A 15788-nucleotide genomic window follows, 5' to 3' on the forward strand; every position below is an offset into this window, starting at 1 on the left:
AGGATATACGGGCTCCGCCTTACTCAGGATCGTCACAAGCACCCGGTTGCCCTGTGCGTTCCGTTTCAAATATTTGACGAAAATAACTGTCGTACTCAAAAATCTTATTTAAATGCTACTTTGCCTTTTGTTATACTCCACGGAAATTCGTAGAAACATTTCATATATTCGAATCATGTGGAAACAGATAAGTAATATGTTATTGCGAAAATAAGGCTTTTAAATGTTTACAAACAAGAAACTTGGAAAACTGTAATAAGTACAGTGTGTATGTACCGTGTGTGTTGTGTGACAATTTAAAAGTATATATATATATATATATTACCTCTTAAAAAAATGTTTGCTTTTTTAATTTCATTATCTTAAAATTTATCAAAATGTTTCACCCTCTCCCACACATAAATAACTTTTATTAAAATCTAAAAATGTTGAAAAGTCTAATATATAAAATCATCGCATTTCTCTGCGTTAATTAACTTACAATTAATATTATTTTTATATGTAACTCGAGCTTCTCAGTCTAGATTATTATATGCGATAAGCATTTGAAGAGAAATTAAAGAAAATCTCTATAACATTTCTTGTTACGTTTTATATGAAAAAATAGATAAATTTTATGCTTTCCATTTAACGATATTAAAAAATATTAAAAAAAGACGGAATGATTCTTTGTGTCGACTTGTGTCACTAAATGGAAAGCACTTATATATTAAATTTTTTTTTCAAAACGTATATTCCAAAAATAATCCTCTGCAATTTATTCTTTTAGATTGCAATATAATATAAGTGTTTCATTTTTTGTGGTTTACATTAATTATGAAAATAATTATCAAATGTAATAAAATAAGTTAAAATACTTAACCCTCAAACTGAACACGTTTTTTTTGCGTCTGCTTCAGATTTAAATTCGCCAGCACTTTGCACTGAATGAACTGTTGAATTGTCCTTTCAGTTATAAGTCCCTTTTGACACAAACTTTTTTTTGGATAAGTTTCCAATCTCGAGATTTTATTAATATTTTTTTAAAACAATGGATTAAAAATGGCACGGACACGAAAGATCCACGTGTTCAGTTTGAGGGTTAAATTATGTCATTTCTTTTGTAAATATTAATTAATTAATTAATTTTTATAGCACTTTTGTTATGTATAAAGAGATTCATCCGTAGTAAAATTTTTAACCCAAAAAACTTTTTTGTGTATAATACATAGATTGTCCAGTAAAATGTTTTTCTCTATCTAAATTTATTAATATAAAACATCATTACGCAAAATTTTTTTATTTAATAAAATGACAGAAAAACAAAAAAGTAAAATAAGCACATATCCTTCTTGTGAAATGAAAAGCAATACTAAGAAACCTCTTCTTGTTTTGAAAAGTAAAATAGTTTCAATTAAATTGAAACGACGAAGTTACAAACAATAGCCTCTCGTTCTCTCTCTCTCTCTCTTTCTCTCTCATACACACACATACACACACACACACACACACATAGACACATGAGTTGCGTGTGAAATTGTAGATGCACATAGGTATCTACGAGCATGCATTTCTGTGCTCTCGACACATCTCTATATACGTTTGCTTCATCAAAGCACCAATTGGCAATGATCGGCAATAATCTGAGGGCGGAATTAGCTAACAATATTATACGGCCCTGCATGCTAACCGTAAGTGGTGCGGTGTGGTCCAACTAAGCGAGAGCAAGAATATGTCGACTCGTTCGCTCTCGCTCTGCAGAAACCTGTTCGGCTTCGAACTTTTCTATTTTCTTGGTGATTATTTTTATCTGCTAAGAATCATGCAGGCAAGCAGATAAGCAGGCAGACAGGCAAACAGGCAGGCAACCAGGCAAGTAAGCGGGCAGACGAGCCAGCCAGGTGTCGCACTACGTCGTGTGTTGCGCCACATTGGCCCTGCCGGAAGCGGGCCATTCTGAAAACTACCAACCAACAGCCGGTAGGCCACGTTCTTGTTACAAAAATTCTTCTCGAACATCGTCACACGCCGTTTGCCACACACCTTCCTTTTCCTGTTTCCCTTATTTTATTCTCCTTCTTTTTCTTTTTTCATAATCTCTCTTGTCCTTCTTCCTTTCTTTTAATTTTCTTTTTGTCGTGTTTGCTATTTTCTCTATTTCTTTCCTGCCTCTCTCTTTCTCTTTTTTTTTTTTTTTTTTTTTTTTTTATGTTTGAATTTTTATGTCATTCTTGTTATACTAATTGATAGTATAATATATTTTTTTGTAGTTCTAATACATCATTGTTATCGTGGAACGTGGAAATTTAAGCAACATATTTAGCGAATTTCTATCCATTTTTCAAAAATTCTTATCATTATCAGTTGTACTGTACTTATTTACATATATTTACGTATTCGCACATGCATTTTGCAATGCAAAGTATAGTATTTGGCCACCGATAAATTGTACCGTACAGAACAAAGCGCTTTAATTATGATTTAAAATCATTAAAAGTATAAAATTGAAAATAATGATAATTAAAATAAATATATTTTTTCATATTCATATTCATTTTGAGATTAATAATTACAGTGGAATCTCGAAATAATAGGTCTGTTCTTTTTTTTAATTAAACTATTATAGCTGGACTAGTTGAGAGTTTATCTTCCTCTTTCCAATGCGGAGGGAAAAGGATAAACTCTGAACTAGTGCAACTAAAAAAAAGGACAGACTTAGTGTCTGTACAGGGCTTTGGTCCACTATAACAAGGTTATCCCTACTCTTGTCAAACTCAGGGCCGTAATGACCGCATGAGGCTTGCACGAACACGTCCTTTCAAGTACACTACTGAGAAAGGACATTGCATCCATAGATCTAACATGCTAGTTACTCTCATTCAGTACTACTTGATAGTGGCCAAGCACGAATGGAAGAGATGTTCGCTATTTCGAGCTTCCACTGTATATAATTTGAAATCTGGAAATAGAAAAAATGTTACATTCCACGATTTCGAATACATTTCGAAATCAAATTGACTGTATCAATTTTATTCAGACTAAGCATTTGTATCAAAAGCTTGTATCGACATGATATGAAAAAATACTGTTAGATTTTTTTATTACAGCTTCAATTGTAGATAGTTTAATTGAAAGCACAATTTTGACTTAAAAGTTTGACATTAGAATAAAGAATTTGTGCGCTGGAAGAAACACGTTAAAAGCATCGTTTTTTCTTTATTACTATTGAAAGTTGAACAAGGACAGAGCACGCTAATAGAGTCTCCCCAAACGCATTCTTATTGTATAGTAGCGTCTCGACGCTAGTAATAATACAAATAAGCACATCTTAAAGCCCGTATCAGACTACGCATTGAAAAGTGAAGATTAACAATTAGAATTTGACTAATCAGAACAAAAGAAACTTCAATCTCAATTCTCAATAACGTAGTCTAATACAGGCTTTAGAGACATTACAGTATCTTTTATCCAAATGATAGATTTTTGCAAAAAATTTGAAAATAATTGATTCTTTTAAATATTTTCTTAAAAAAAGAATACTAGAAATATTATACTTGGATACATTATTTATTCTATAGTAAAATGGCGAGCGAAATATTATTTGAAATATTATTAGTTTCAAATATCGATGAATGTATTGTACAAGATATATAGTGTGAGCCAATCAACTCTATCCTATACTGAAATGACTAGTCAAATAGGGGAAGAAACATAGACTAAGAGGAGGGCAGCGAGTACTATATCTGTAAAAGATGATTCGTCATCGTTGACTAATTAGAATTTACTAAACAAAGAAAGAAATAATACTTTATCTCTCTATTATTTATCTCCACGCTGTACATTTTCTTAACACGATATTAGCCATTCCAGTATAAGATGGAGTTCACTGGCGTGAGCCCAAGAGCATGTGCAGAGAATCAAGTGATGCTCGACCGCACAGCAGCTGAGAAGACGACGACGAGAATTTTTCCCGACGACAATACTTAATGACCGCGTTGTGCAAGTTTGGTTTGTTTCCCACGTTAATATCGGCGATCCACACCACGAATGCAGACAGTGAGGAAGATTTTTCTCAGGAGAGACCCCCCTCACAAGCTAGCATAAACAGTGTGGCATTAACATTGCCCCCCTCCTCCCCCCAGCAGACCTGCAGTGAGTCGTATTACCTTCTCCTCACTCGCTCTCGCGCAAACTCGTTTGCCTCTGAGAGAAATTCTCCCTTTTTTAGGGATAAATAGGGGTGAACCTGTATTACAGGACAATAACCATCGCTTGGCAGAACAGCCGTGCGTAATTCGGAAAAGAAGGAGGAGCAGAGGAGGTAAAGGCGGAGCCCGGTTTCCTCGAGGGGTCGTTGGACCAGGGCGCTATATGGATTATCATAATAAAGGTCGTCTAAATGTTATCTCATATTAAGTCATACTTTTGTTTTCTTCTTACGCTTTATAGAAACTATTCTTATACACGTAGCAAAGGAAGAGAGAGAGAGAGAGAGAGAGAGAGAGAGAGAGAGAGAGAGAGAGAGAGAGAGAGAGTGTTCTTCTTTATTTTTACACACCCGGTATAATTTGAGAACATGCGGACACTGTCCTGTGGTGAGATAACGAGACGCAAAAGATTTTTAAATAGGAACCGTAATAAAAAACAAGAAGGAAAATATTTTCAGAGCGATTAATTTGATTGTTTTAAATCGAGTTTTCGAAACGCGCGCAAAAACCTATTTTAAATAGCTGAAAAAATAGAAATTTCCAAAATATATTAAACTTATTTGATAGAAAGTTATAACTCATCTATATTGCTAAAAAAATGTTTTTAAAAAATTTCCAAATCAATCATTTAGAAATAATTTTTTATATATACTAAGCGACATAATAGTGTCACAATATCAAGCATATACGCACATACGCACATATAAAAATTGTCTAATTGTAAGTCTGAACTGGTTATACTACTACATTCATACTAGAGCATATATCGTCGAGACGCTACCAAATATTTTATCTGAAATTTTGATGTCAAATGTACTTTCAATTAAAATACCTTTAAAACTGAAGTTCTGTAATAAAAAATCTAATTAACATTTTCTAATGTTATACAAGCTACCGATCAATCCGGATAAGATTAGTACAGACAATTTGATTTCGAGATCGATCATTCAGAGTCCGTTCTTATATTTAAGATCATCTTAAATCATTTTAGATCATCGCGTTTTAGATCGTCTTAAGACTTTGTTCAGCCAATCAGATCGCCGAATTTTAAGACCTTACTTTTATCTTAGATATAAGAACGGACTGTGAACATCGACCATATATAGTGTGGCCACATTGTGGCTGTCCTCCTATGTAGACTATCCTCCTTTCTCATGAGGACACTCCAAAGTGGACAGGTCACAATAAGAGAGATAGAATAGCCTCTTTGTACTTCTTCAACAAATTTGGCTACATATAAGCAAGGCCCCTCCAGTAGTATAAGCACTATGGTCGACACTCAACGTCGCACACATACAACTGAAAGCGTACGATGCGTACACCACCCGACAATAATTTGTTCCATTTCCCTAGCGAGGTTATATAAGATATGTTACGTATCCTATATAAACTCGCTAGGGGAATGGAATGAATTATTGTTGGGCAGTGTACGTACACTGTCGACAGATGACCAATTGAACCCTAGGATCTTCTGATTGATCAGTCGTATTGTATGATCACCTTAGATAATAAATCAATATCTATGAGCGCAGTAGACTCAACCATCGAATATCATTAGTTTTTATTTTGAAAACCAACAAATCAACGTTGATTATTATTTACGGAAAATCTAATGTAATGTTGTTCAACTGTTGAGTCTGCTAAATGCAGTCTATGGATATGCTTTCAGAAGTCAAAGAAAAGTTAGATATAGGATCACTTCAATCAAGCTCCGATTTCGTTTTCCTTTTCTTTTCAAGGACAGAAATTCATAAGAAGGAAAAGGAAAGCGAATTAATCGGAGCTTGGTCAAAGTGGCCCATAGAGAACCAGTCACAAAAGTCTTAGGTTCTTTAAAAAAAGAAAAGAAGTTTAACTACAAAGAACAGACCTTATTAATATAGCATAAGATTTGTTTTTTTTTTTTTTTTTTATTTCTGAATTTTTTACATTAGCGTATACTAAAAATAAGATAAATATGTCTTTAAAAATTGGAGAGAAAAAGAAGAGAAACAAAAAGTGCAATTTCAAAGGATAAAAAATAAACCTTTATATAGATTTTATAGATTATGTTAAGGAGCGCGCTAAAAGCATTGTTGTATCTTTGTTCTCGCTGAAAGTTGAATAAGGACAGAGCACGGTCATAATATCAAAATCTATGGCTGCGTTCAAAGGTTCACGCAAATTCAAGTTCAAATTTGAGCGGTTTATATATAATTTATAATGGTAATTTATTATGGTCTTTACTGTTAGATCTATAAATCTAGACCAATTATGTTGATAAATTACTTAACAGTTGTCCAACCGTTCTGTTCTCTGAACGCACCCATTCTTCTCAAGCTCAGCCATAGGCTGAGATGACGTCATAGTCGAAGCACTCGCGGAAACTTATGAAACACGCGTCTCTCGTCTCTCTTATTCGATTGGGCGTGTTTACTCCCAACGTTCGTGTGTGCAGTTCGATTGAAAGATTATAAAATTTATTAAAAAATCAGTTCAAAATTCGATCTTACAATAAACCAAACGTACTAAAGACTAGTGTTATAATCTGTTTATAATAAAATACAAAGTATAAATTCACTACGAATTGTAGAATTCGATAGAAACGAGAGAGGAGAAAAAAAATGTAAAGTGTTTTATCCGAATAGCTTTTAGATGCAACCTTACGGCCCGGATTAATTTGATCAAAAAGGCACTTGTCAAAAATGATTACCCTTCTTCACACGATGACGCCGATCATCGTCGCTTGCTGGTTTTACTATCAGCTGATGGGCGTTGTCGGGCAGTACGAGTGGCAAGCCCGCGACCCCTTCGACGAGATTCGGATGCGAATGGACAAAGTAAACGAGGACAATTGTCCAATTCAGCATCTCGGTGACTTATACCTGCCGGAGGATGCGGTGTCACATCTTCCCGACATCAAGGATATCAATATCAATCCCGTGTTTCCGAATCGCACAGCCTTGTTGCACCTCCATAATATGGCGCTTAGCAGGAGCTTCTTCTGGAGTTACATCCTGCAGTCGCGATTTATCCGGCCGGCGATCAACGATACTTATGATCCGGGCATGATGTACTACTTCCTGTCTACAGTGGCGGATGTCTCCTCCAATCCGTACATCAACGCCTCGGCCATTTACTTTTCGCCCAACACGTCTTATTCGCCATCCTACAGAGGTTTCTTCAATAAAACTTATCCCAGATTCGCGCCACGCACCTTCCGAGCAGACGACTTCAATGATCCTATACACTTGGAGAGAATATCCACTAGGAATACGTTTACCGTGCAAGATTTAGGAGCATATCCCACTACTAGACTCAGCGATGACTACACTACTGATTTTTATCGTATAAACGAATGGTATATTAAAGCACTTTTTTTTGCAAAAATAGCCTTTTGCATAAAAATTAATGAAAATTAAATTTAGTCGATTAACATTAATTTGTATATTTTATTTTATAATTATCCTATATTTTACAGGTACAAAAAATGGTTACCAGATAACGTGGCTAAAAGGCATGATACTAAAACAACTTACCAAGTTGAAATTCGATATGCCAATAATACAAATGAAACATTTACTTTCCACGGTCCACCTGGTAATATAAGAATTGAAAGCAATTCCATAATCTATGTGACGCTCATATCTATTCTATTTCTAATTTGCATTGCAGGTGCTGATGAATATCCTGGACCTGTGAAATGGACAAGGCCATATTTTGATTGCGGTCGGTCAAATCGATGGATTGTGGCTGCGGTATCACCTGTAGCAGATATCTATCCACGGCATACTGGTTTCAGACACATTGAATACCCAACGTATGTTACATTAATATAATGAGTTTATATTATTATTAAATTAGTACAGAGTTTATAAATTGTAATAAATAAAAAATCTGTTAGGTATACTGCTGTCTCAGTGATGGAAATGGATTTCGACAGAATAGACATAAATCAATGTCCCAAGGGTAAAGGGAACAGTGGTCCTAATAGATTTGCCAATACTGCGAGATGTAAAACGGATACTACAGAGGTGTGTATTTAAATGTTATGATGTAAATTAAATTACATTCATTAAAAGTGTAGACACACACACAATAATATTGCTGTATATGCCTTCTTTACAGTGTGAGCCGATACATGGTTGGGGCTTCAGAAGAGGCGGATATCAATGTAGATGTAGACCCGGTTATAGGCTACCGACAGTCGTACGACGACCCTACCTTGGGGAAATAGTGGAAAGAGCGACGCAAGAACAATACTACAATGCTTTTGATTGCCTGCGGATTGGCTGTATGCGTTTTTTTTTTTTTTTACTGTATTAATCAACAAAAAAAATATACTTTAATGAGAATTTCATCCTGCAGGGATTCATAAAATGCCAGTACAATGGGAGAAAGCAAAATCATATATCAGGGAAAAATATCTCGAACAGTATCATAACTATAGGAATTATTCAACTGGCTCAGCTGCACTTTACGAGACAAAGATGAACATTGACCAGGTTCTCAAATTTATCTTGGGCATGAATTCGAGAACTTGCAAGAAGTATGTAGTGTTACTATCGCATTTTCTATTATTGAAATATTTATTTTAACTAAACAATATTTTTAAATTGTGTTTCCCCAGTTATGCACCGCAAGATTTAATATTACGCGGTGATATTAGTTTCGGCGCAGAGGAATTTTTTGAAAATGAAGCAAAAATGGCAACTAGATTGGCGAACTTTATCAGTGCATTCCTTCAAATATCCGATCCCTTGGAAGTATATTCGGGCAAAAGAGTAGCCGACAGACCGCTGACGGAAGACCAAATGATAGGGGAGACATTAGCTTTGGTACTTGGTGATACAAGGATATGGTCAGCCAGTGTCTTTTGGGATCGTAATAAATTTACTAACAGAACATTCTTCGCCCCATATGCTTACAAAACTCAGTTAAATACGCGTAAATTTAAACTTGAAGACTTAGCCAGACTGAATGACACAGGTAAAGTGAGATTCATATCGAAAGAAAAAATAATTTGAAAAGTTAAATCTATGAAAAGTAGAATCTATTTTTAATTAAATTTGTTCCATTAGTAAATCATTTTGTACATATTTCTATTATACATAAACTTTTTAAATAGATTAATTTAAGCTTTATTATTTGTTATATTTGTATTATTAGATGAAATATACACGAAGAAAAGTTATTTTCAAGTATTAAAACAACGTTGGGCGACGAACTTTGATCAGTTGGAAAAATACTATATGAAGATAAAGATTCGATTCAATGAAACTGGAGAGCATCTAAAAAAGTTTGAACACTACCCGAATTTTTACAGGTAAGGAAATGCGCGTATCGTTTGTTAATGCAAAATTTACGCGATGATAATTACATATATATCTTATCGACATGCTCTGAAGCGATGATAAGTAAAGCATTAAAGTATAAAAGGATTATGTTCCCGGAGGATAAGGGAAATCCGATCTCTAAAGTATTTATTCTAATGTGTGGGAATATGGTGGATGGGTTGTCTGTGTAGGGCAGCAAACCTGGATCATGGGCACTGGACAACTCCATACTTCGATTGTAACGGCAAGGTGAAGAAGTGGGTAATTACCTATGCATCCCCGTTTTTCGGCTGGGACAGCTTGAAGGAGAAACTGGAATTCAAGTAAGTATTCTCGTCGGTGTGCGATCACACATGGAGAATATGTGTCTCTGTATGTGTACGTGAGTATGTATATGTATGTGTTATATATGCGCGCGCGAGAGAGCATGTGTATCAGAAAAATTCAATGTGAGAAACACGCTACGGAGACACAAAACCAGTTTCATAATAAAAACGAGAGGAAACGAGAAAGATCATATTTAACATTAAGATACTTACAGAGGTATTGTAGCTGTTACCATGGACTTACTTCAGCTAGATATAAACCAATGCGACGATAAATTTTATCAACCAAACGCATTCAAAGATACGCACAAGTGCGATAAAAAGACGTCATATGTAAGTTATTATTCTATTATATTAAACAATAATAATATTTATTATATGGGATATATTTTATAATTACCATATTGCTATAACGGTAAATTCTTAAAATCATTTAGAGATGATTTTTCCTTAATGAAAATGTCGAAGTATCAATAGTTTCTTTATAAATGATTAAAAAGGTAGGGCTTTTCATAAACTAAATTGTATGGAGTTTAAAGATTACCCAAACTACATTGTTCAAGTAGAATTTAATAGTTTACTTTAATAGAATTTAAGACTTATAAAAATAAAAAACTTGTAAAAAAAAATGATCTTTCCCTCGACTCCAAACGATCTTCAGAATCTACTATTAGTAGGTAATGCAGTAACTCTGAGATATCCTGTGTAAATTCAAAAATTATATCAAAGAAGGATATATTTGCTATAATTCCAAAATATTTTTTGTACATGATAATTTTACGTATGTTCGTGGAGAATAAATTTTAACTAGTTTATTTTTGCAGTGTGTACCTATTCTTGGAAGAGGATTTGAGACAGGTGGATATAAATGTGAATGTAAACAGGGCTTTGAATATCCATTTGAGGATTTGATTACATATTATGATGGGCAATTAGTCGAAGCGGAATTTAATAATATTGTGAATGATAAAGAAACCAGGTATTTATATTACTTTTATAAATGTTTGAAAACTATTATTAAGCTGTTATACATATCTTGAAATTATATATAAATATATATATATATATATATATATATATATATATATATATATATATACACATATATATATATATATTTAATAATTATCTTATATAAAGAATAGTAATTTATATTTATATTGTATACATTGTTATTTTAGATACGATATGTTTAAATGTCGATTGGCTGGTGCCGCATCAATTCAAGTCAGTTGGGTATTTCTACTGCCAGTCTTGATAATATTTTTTCAAAATCGAAGAAGGTAAATATAAAATATACACATGCATATACATATACACAGTGTGTTTGGCTTAAATGTTACATGTTTGATGTAATTTTTTTTTTTTTTAATTAATAAAATTACAAAATAAATTAAATTTCATTAGGCTAATAAGACCAAGATTCAGAAGATAGTGTATAGAAAAATTATTTTTTTATCGAAACTAATATAATTAATTGTGCATAAGGCATAAATTTTTCTTGGTACAATACTAAGTAATAAAAGAATCTCAAATCATAATTTTTATTTTAATATCATTTCTTCTAAAGAAGTATAGGAAAGTATAGAGAAGAAAAATATCAAAGCAAAGTCATTAAATCTGCAATTAAAAAAATATTAAAAAATTCTTGAAATAAAAATTGTTTTTTAAAAGATTTATATATATAATAGAGTTAGACAATATTTAATTGTACAAAACATGATTAAAACAATCGTCTTTCATATAACTATTATTATTACAATATTTATACATAGAAAGATTATTTACATACAGAAGGATGATTGTTTTAATTAAACTTTCAGAATGATTTTTATAGCAATAATTTAAGTGATTGATTAAGAAACATTTTTTTGAAGATATTTTATTTTTCCATGATTAAGAGCAAAAATAATGACATGAATAATCACCAACTCCATTTTAATGTACATTATTAAATTTTTCATCCAGTGCCTTATAAAACTCTAATAAAATATATATATTAGTCTGTTAAAAAAAAAATAAAAGAAACATTATAAATACTTTGAAGGAGAATTAAAAAATTTCATTTAGGTCTAGATTTTTTAAATAAAAATTGTTATTTAAAGAACGTTTTCATAACTCTATCAAAGTTAAAAAAATAAACGTATTAATACTTCTCTTAAACATACTGTGTGTGTGTATGTGTGTGTGTATATATATATATATATATTTATATGTATCTGTACTTCATAAGGCTTAATATTGTAAAAGTCTATTGTTGTATCTTTATGTTAGCAACTATAATATTCATGCCGTCCATTAAACATAAGTTAAGTTAATATTACTAAAAATAATGAAATGAAAAGATGACAAATCAAATCTTTGTAATGATAATACAAAATAATAACTTGTTATATTTGTATATCTATAATATATTCTTCGAATGTAATTGAACTTTTTATAAAGATTTCTAAAGAATTTTATATATATTCAAAGATATTTATATATTTTTTATATTAGAAACCCTCTCATAATTCTAAAGGCAATTTTTGTACAAAGTATGATATAATTCACAAAACTTGTCTTATAAACATTTTCAGTGTTTTAAATATTTATATTTTAGTGCTTTATATAATTTAAATTACTTACAAATGCAATTTTGGGAAAAAAATATAAACATACCTCTAGTAAAGCTGTATTTGCAAAATAATTAAAAATTTATGTGTATATAATTTCGAGATTTATATTCAAACTTTGGTAAAGAAATTCCTTGAATATTCTTTGATCTTTCAGATAATTTTATTCATAAATCCAGAGAGAAAAAATTTTTTTAATATGCACAGTGTTCAACAATAAAATTTAAAAAGTGATTCTACCTGATAAATTGAAAGATAAGAAAATTTTTGCCTTCAATTGTGCTTTAATTGCTATCAAATATATTTCTAAAAGTAATTAAAAAATATACAATTTTTTAGAAAAATCAAAATTTTTCTTGAGTGATTAACAACTTGAGGGATTACCCATTATTCATAACTTTGATAAATTGACAAAATGTTAATGAAAAAAAGAACAATATATTATTGTTAAAATATACTTATTATTAATCAAACATTTTTATATTTATATTTCATATATTTGTATATATATTTAACAAGAATCCAGTCTCTCCCTTTCTTTCTCTCTCTCTCTCTCTTTCTCTTTATATACATGTGTGAGACAATTTTTTACTAATATAATATTTCACATATAAGCAAGAATCATTTATTTCTTAATTTACTATTCCTTTTTATCGAGATAATGATAATTAATAAATCTACAACCTTGCGTAATTTGTGCACCTTCATTAACAAAATGACAGGCAAATAGAAGCATATTGCGTGGTTGCACCTTGATTGCAAATCTCATGAACATTATTGAATATAAACATAAGGCTGAAAAAAATAAAAATATAATCTTAAAAAATTTATATTAATGACAGATATAATTACAAATTTTTCGAAAAAGTAATTTTGGTAAATTTATGATAATATAGACATTATATTAATATACTATATAAATATTTAAAGCACATATTTGTTTTCTATTTCACAGTTAAATAAAACTAATAAACTTTTAAATGAAAATAATAAACTTTTAAAAAACAAAATTATGAATAAATTTAAATGTAGAATAAACAATATCATAAAATTCGAATATCTGTCTTTTTCTCAAAATAAACCGAGACAAGAAAGTGTATGAAAGGATTAACTGAACTAACCAAAAGTCATTTTTCCACTGATGAACTTAGGATCCCTCCGGATATCGCAAATGGCAGCAATCGGAATTGCCCAATTGGCAACTGGACCCCAAAAATGCGTGCTGAAAGAAAAATGTTTGCACGTGCAATTTTCATAATCTGCATATAAAATGTAATGGACATTACATAAACATGTCTGATAACGGGCAACGTAATCAGCCGCACTTGCCTCATAAAATAATCACGAGTTTCCTTACTCCTAAGGATCTTTGCGAAACGATTCATTTTCGGACGCCTATATGTGTCTCGTCTATCGAAGAGAAAAGAAAACTATTCGCTTGTTCGATGAAATATGTAAAGATTCGATGAAATCGGATGATTAGACGCGCGAGTGGCAAAGACGTGCAGATATGCGGAGAACTGAATCTTGAAGGATGTTCTTTCGCCAATCGCTGCTTACGGTTAAAGAAAAATTAAATAACATAATGTTGCATAATCTCGAATAAATAAGCATACAATCGGTAGCGTCCCATTTGTCCACTTTGCGATTATCCACGCTAGTTAAGCAGGAACTGTATATAGATCAGCTACGTTAAAAGTTCCAATGGTTAGGTTTGTTGTAAATAAAATCTTGAACACATTTCGAGATTCACGAATTTGACACTGCGCAAAGTATTTTTAGCCTTTTAAAATGTATACAATTAATCATTAATTTGTGAGTTAAAATCAAGATTTGTCTTGTAAAATATAATTTAATCTCAAAATTGTAAATATTATTTCATATCGAAACTAACTTTTCAATAGTACTGTATTACGAAAATTTATACAGTGACTGTACACTAAAAGTCATGAAAATCATAATTTTAATCAGTGTAACCTATACTGATAAACTATAATAACTTTGAAACGCGTAGCAGTTTATTTAATCCTTTAGGTTAGAAATAAGCCAAAAAAGAGTATAATAACTATCACAGTCCTTTTTTTCTTTATTTTCTGCGTATGCTCAGTTTTCCTTGATATTCATAAATCAATTGAGTATGCAAGTCTAGTTTACACTGATGTGTAATTATAACTTTAATACGTGTACTAATCACATACATCTGTAATACATAGAAGCTGTGGTACTAATACAATCACACTATTTCATTCTTTAAAGGTGACAGGAGACATAGTAGAGACCTCTGTCGGCCGACAGAGATTCGTAGGTAGTTTTCGTATTTACGGCCAAAAAATAGAGACAATCGCGATAAAATTATAATATTCATAGGGTGAGTTCAGCAGAACAAACCACTTAGTAACGATCGAACGTGATTGGTTCTTACTGTTGGAATTGACAAATCAACGTTGAATGTTGACGAGTTGTTATTGGATTTTGAAAAAAGACAAAATGATGCTTGCGTGTGTCACTAAACGGAAAGCATCCAATGGCGAGGCAATGAAAGTACTGACTAACCAATCAACGAACAGACCGTTTGGAACTAGACAGTGACAAGAGAGTCACTTCACGCCTCAATATCTCATTGGTTTACGGTAAGATAGTAAGAATACGAAATGGGAACTGTCCATTTACTTAAAAACCTTGTTTTTTTCCCCATTCTGTTTCTTCCTCTTTCTTTTTCTTTCGTTCATTTTATTTATCTCTCTCTTTCCATTTCTTCTCTCTGTCCCTCTTCCCATTCCTTCTCTTTATTTTAATTCTCACCTCGAATTTCAATACAAATTAATAATAAAGATTATTAATAATGATTATTAAATAACTCTAAATAACTCGATTAAACACTGGTATAGCTTTTACACATAAAATTATTACTATTAATATACTTTTTAGTACATATGACTTTATTTAAAAAAAATTAATAAAAAAAAATTAAATTTCATTGTTAAAAGATAATTATTTGGAAAACGACAATGATGATAATATACTATCAAAATATAATGACAAATATATTGATTAAAAGAGCCAATCTTAGAGTGTATTCTATTTTAATGGAAACAGCTAATATATTATCTCCTAAATTTGATGTCCAAAAAATATTTCAGACAAAATTTATATAGTTTTGAGAGAGTAAAAGTTTGATAATCTTAAATTTTAAAACCTAGGTCATTTTTTCAAAGTCTATATATAGAATCATGTATAAAAGTCAACGTAACATTTTTAAACGTGAAATCACCTTAATTTTTTATAACGTTAACATAATAAAAAAAATTATACAAGCACTTCCAGTTGTTATATACTGCTGTTTTC

The 15788-nt window shown here is 31.4% G+C and overlaps 2 protein-coding genes across 4 annotated transcripts; one reads left to right on the forward strand and one right to left on the reverse strand.

Moving 5' to 3' along the window:
* Positions 1 to 1497: 1497 nt before the first annotated feature.
* Positions 1498 to 11356, forward strand: LOC140670583 (uncharacterized). Of its 2 annotated transcripts, XM_072901250.1 has the most exons (13): positions 1498 to 1959; positions 6815 to 7527; positions 7648 to 7766; positions 7842 to 7986; positions 8071 to 8200; positions 8295 to 8460; positions 8535 to 8715; positions 8797 to 9155; positions 9336 to 9492; positions 9694 to 9825; positions 10044 to 10161; positions 10653 to 10807; positions 11010 to 11356. In XM_072901250.1, the coding sequence occupies exons 2-13, from the start codon at positions 6872 to 6874 to the stop codon at positions 11113 to 11115; spliced, it is 2424 nt and encodes an 807-aa protein (XP_072757351.1). In that variant the 5' UTR covers positions 1498 to 1959; positions 6815 to 6871; the 3' UTR covers positions 11116 to 11356. The 2 variants fall into 2 exon arrangements, with proteins under 2 accessions (XP_072757351.1, XP_072757350.1); XM_072901249.1 differs by lacking the exon at positions 1498 to 1959 and having other exon boundaries at positions 6562 to 7527.
* A 1627-nt stretch (positions 11357 to 12983) lies between these two features.
* Mpc1 (mitochondrial pyruvate carrier) lies at positions 12984 to 14617 on the reverse strand. Of its 2 annotated transcripts, none has more exons than XM_072900609.1 (4): positions 14338 to 14617; positions 13773 to 14206; positions 13565 to 13665; positions 12984 to 13238 (listed from the first exon to the last, which is right to left on the reverse strand). In XM_072900609.1, exons 2-4 carry the CDS (start codon positions 13826 to 13828, stop codon positions 13084 to 13086), a joined length of 312 nt encoding a protein of 103 aa, XP_072756710.1. In that variant the 5' UTR covers positions 13829 to 14206; positions 14338 to 14617; the 3' UTR covers positions 12984 to 13083. The 2 variants fall into 2 exon arrangements, with proteins under 2 accessions (XP_072756710.1, XP_072756711.1); XM_072900610.1 differs by lacking the exon at positions 14338 to 14617 and having other exon boundaries at positions 13773 to 13995; positions 14060 to 14325.
* Positions 14618 to 15788: the final 1171 nt, after the last annotated feature.

The sequence above is a fragment of the Anoplolepis gracilipes genome, chromosome 10 (genome assembly GCF_047496725.1).
Source record: "Anoplolepis gracilipes chromosome 10, ASM4749672v1, whole genome shotgun sequence".
Lineage (NCBI taxonomy): Eukaryota > Metazoa > Arthropoda > Insecta > Hymenoptera > Formicidae > Anoplolepis > Anoplolepis gracilipes.

Excerpts from the sequence above, each read along its gene's own strand:
- LOC140670583 (XM_072901250.1), top strand. The coding sequence starts at position 6,872 with ATGATTACCCTTCTTCACACGATGACGCCGATCATCGTCGCTTGCTGG. Across the intron at positions 9,493-9,693 it reads CACTACCCGAATTTTTACAG|GGCAGCAAACCTGGATCATG; the intron begins GTAAGGAAATGC and ends TTGTCTGTGTAG. Across the intron at positions 10,808-11,009 it reads GTGAATGATAAAGAAACCAG|ATACGATATGTTTAAATGTC; the intron begins GTATTTATATTA and ends TTGTTATTTTAG.
- Mpc1 (XM_072900609.1), bottom strand. The coding sequence starts at position 13,828 with ATGAATCGTTTCGCAAAGATCCTTAGGAGTAAGGAAACTCGTGATTAT. Across the intron at positions 13,666-13,772 it reads ACTCGTGATTATTTTATGAG|CACGCATTTTTGGGGTCCAG; the intron begins GCAAGTGCGGCT and ends TTTTTCTTTCAG. Across the intron at positions 13,239-13,564 it reads CAGTGGAAAAATGACTTTTG|CCTTATGTTTATATTCAATA; the intron begins GTTAGTTCAGTT and ends TATTTTTTTCAG.